Here is a 2,489-nt window from a genome sequence, read left to right as displayed (position 1 = left end):
TCGCTCTAAGCTTCAGTAAAGGCTATGATGCACTGGAGTGTTTACTGAGGCCAACCTGTAGTCTGTAGTTGCTTAGCCTCAGTAAACCCTCTAGTGCGCGCCAAGCATTTTACTGAGGCTAAGCGACTACAAACTACAAACCGCTCTAAGCCTCAGTAAAATTTTCAACTCGCCGTAATTCGGTTCATTTTCAACAGTTTTTGATGATTTTTGAGGTCAAAAATTTGATTTCAAGCTGTTTTTTTCATGATTTTAAGCTATTTTTTATCGATTTCACTCCATTTTCACCATATTAGAATGTTTAAATTATCAAATTTATTTATACTCACCCAATCTTTAATAGTATACAGAAATCCCTTAAAAGCCACTTGTCTCTGACATTTTCGATTAAAGCACGACACTAGACGAACAACAGATCCGTCTTCTTGAGTAATATCATGAATTCTGCTCATTAAATCCGGCAAATTCATTGAATAAAACGGGTCACCGCCTCTAACAGGCAAAAACGACTGATAGGCATCCGGATCGTCGTATTCGACGATTTGATGCTCCATTAAATCGTGCGCCTGATAATAAGCACTATCTTCTGCACCTATTTCGCCCATCCAAACTTCTCCTCCATCGATTACTTCCTCTATTATCTCCTCGCCTTCTTGAAACGCGATATCTTCGGCATTCTTGACGATTGCGTCAAGGGAAGACATCTTAAAAATTCTAATTTTCTTCATTTATTTGAATTCCACAAGAAAAAGCAAGAAAAACTAGCAAAAATGAGCTAGAAATCGGCTAGAATACATAAATAAATTCGAAATTTTTCTCCCTTGTGTGCAAGTGCGCTCCAGCGCACCAAACACTAGAGAGTGAGAGACGCAGGTGTATTGCTGACTCTCCTAGGGTGCTGGGCACGTCTTCAGTGATCCCTAGCGCGTTTCTAGTGCTTCTGGAGCTCCATCCACGTGTTTCGTGGGCTCTAGACTATTTTTCTGAATTTCCATGATGGAGACTAAACCCGAGGCCCCGCCCAGCTATACTCCAGAAGAGGATGTGGAGCAGAATGTAAGATTTCTATGAGTGTGGAGCTCAAGGTCGATAGCTCAGAGTACTCTTAAAAACTTGAGAGAATTCGATTTTTTAGAATTTTAGAGAAAAAAATTTTTGATTTTTTTTTGAAGATTCTAAAATTTTGTTTCCAGGCCACCCCACAGAATGACTCAAGATATATAACATCGAGAGCATCACCATACAATGTGATGCCCATTGAGATGGACTGTCCACATTGTCAGGTAATTGCAAAATTTTGAAATTTCGAAAATTAAAAAATCTAAAAACCAATCTTTTTGGAAATTCTGAAGTTAAAAATATTGATAGTTGAAATTCTATTTCAAACTTTTTGAATCTGTCTGAAATTTTCAGATTATACTAAAAGCAAATAGGGCTTCGTTTTCGTAGTTGATAACTTTTTTGAAGAATTAGGACCTGAGGAGATATGCCACTTGGCAGAAGGCTGGCGTCAAGGCTCCATGCGGCTCCTAGCGAGTAGACGACGTTCCACGTGGCATATCTCCTCAGGACTTGATTTTCAGAAAAAGTTGTCAACTTCAAAAATGAAGCCCTTGTCTTTTTTAGTATGCTCTCAAATTTTCAGACAAATCCAGAAAATTGTAGTTGGATTTTCAGACAAATTAAATTTCAAAAAGTTATTAAAAAATTATTTCTGGAAATTTTGAACTTCCACGAATTACTAGCTAAAAATCTAGCTCCAAACTTTTTGAATCTGTCTGAAAATTTCTGAGTATATTAAACAAAACTAGGGCTTCATTTTTGTAGTAGACAAGTTTTTAAAAACATCAAGTCCTAAGGATATATGCCACGTAGAAGCGCCCCTCCTTTTTGATGTCTGTTCCCTCGCTTGGGCGGGCGCGCCGGTTCGCCCTCTTCCACTTGGCATATCTCCTCAGGACTTAACTTTCAGAAAAAGTTGTCAACTGCAAAAAGAAAGCTCTAGTTTTGTGTTGTGACGTGAACTGTCTGGATGACGTCAACCCTCAGATCTACGTGGCGATAGCAACTGCCTATATAAGCTTATTGAACTCTGTATTAAATGGTTCTCTCTATGTAAATAAACTCTTAGTTTAACCTCGTCTCATAGCCACCATAAGGACATAACATTTTGTATAGTATACACTGAAATTTTCAGACAAATCCGAAAAATATGAGTTAGGTTTTTAGCTAATAACTTTTTGAAGTCCGAAAATTTCAAAAAAAAAATCTCTTGGATCAACTTTTTTTAAACATCTTCCAAAAATTAGGAATTTCAATTTCATCATCTTAATTAGTTTTATCTGTTTGAAAATCTCAGAGTCTGCTAAACAAGTCATGGGCTTCATTTTTGTAGTTGACAACTTTTTCTGAAAATCAAGTCCTGAGGAGATATGCCACCTGGAAGTGCCTACCCCTCTCGCTGGTGGGCGTTGGTGGGCGCGCCTCCC

General features: G+C 38.0%; 2 protein-coding genes across 2 annotated transcripts in view; one reads left to right on the top strand and one right to left on the bottom strand.

Moving 5' to 3' along the window:
• Nucleotides 1-704, bottom strand: part of CBG08025 — a gene marked incomplete at both ends in the record, with an annotated part of 5,671 nt that extends 4,967 nt beyond the window's left edge. Inside the window, one exon of the mRNA XM_045241539.1 lies at nt 330-704. Coding sequence (XP_045093638.1) covers nt 330-704 — 375 coding nt within the window. The remainder of the gene's footprint in view (nt 1-329) is intronic.
• A 292-nt stretch (nt 705-996) lies between these two features.
• CBG08024 overlaps nt 997-2,489 on the top strand; it is a gene marked incomplete at both ends in the record, with an annotated part of 2,673 nt that continues 1,180 nt past the window's right edge. The window contains 2 exons of the mRNA XM_002646097.1: nt 997-1,056; nt 1,194-1,283. Of these exons, the coding sequence (XP_002646143.1) occupies nt 997-1,056; nt 1,194-1,283 (150 nt within the window). The remainder of the gene's footprint in view (nt 1,057-1,193; nt 1,284-2,489) is intronic.

Source organism: Caenorhabditis briggsae (assembly GCF_000004555.2).
Source record: "Caenorhabditis briggsae complete genome, chrI, whole genome shotgun sequence".
Taxonomy (NCBI): Eukaryota; Metazoa; Nematoda; class Chromadorea; order Rhabditida; family Rhabditidae; genus Caenorhabditis; species Caenorhabditis briggsae.
Note: the sequence above shows the minus strand (reverse complement) of the source record. Positions and strands in the feature narration are given on the sequence as shown.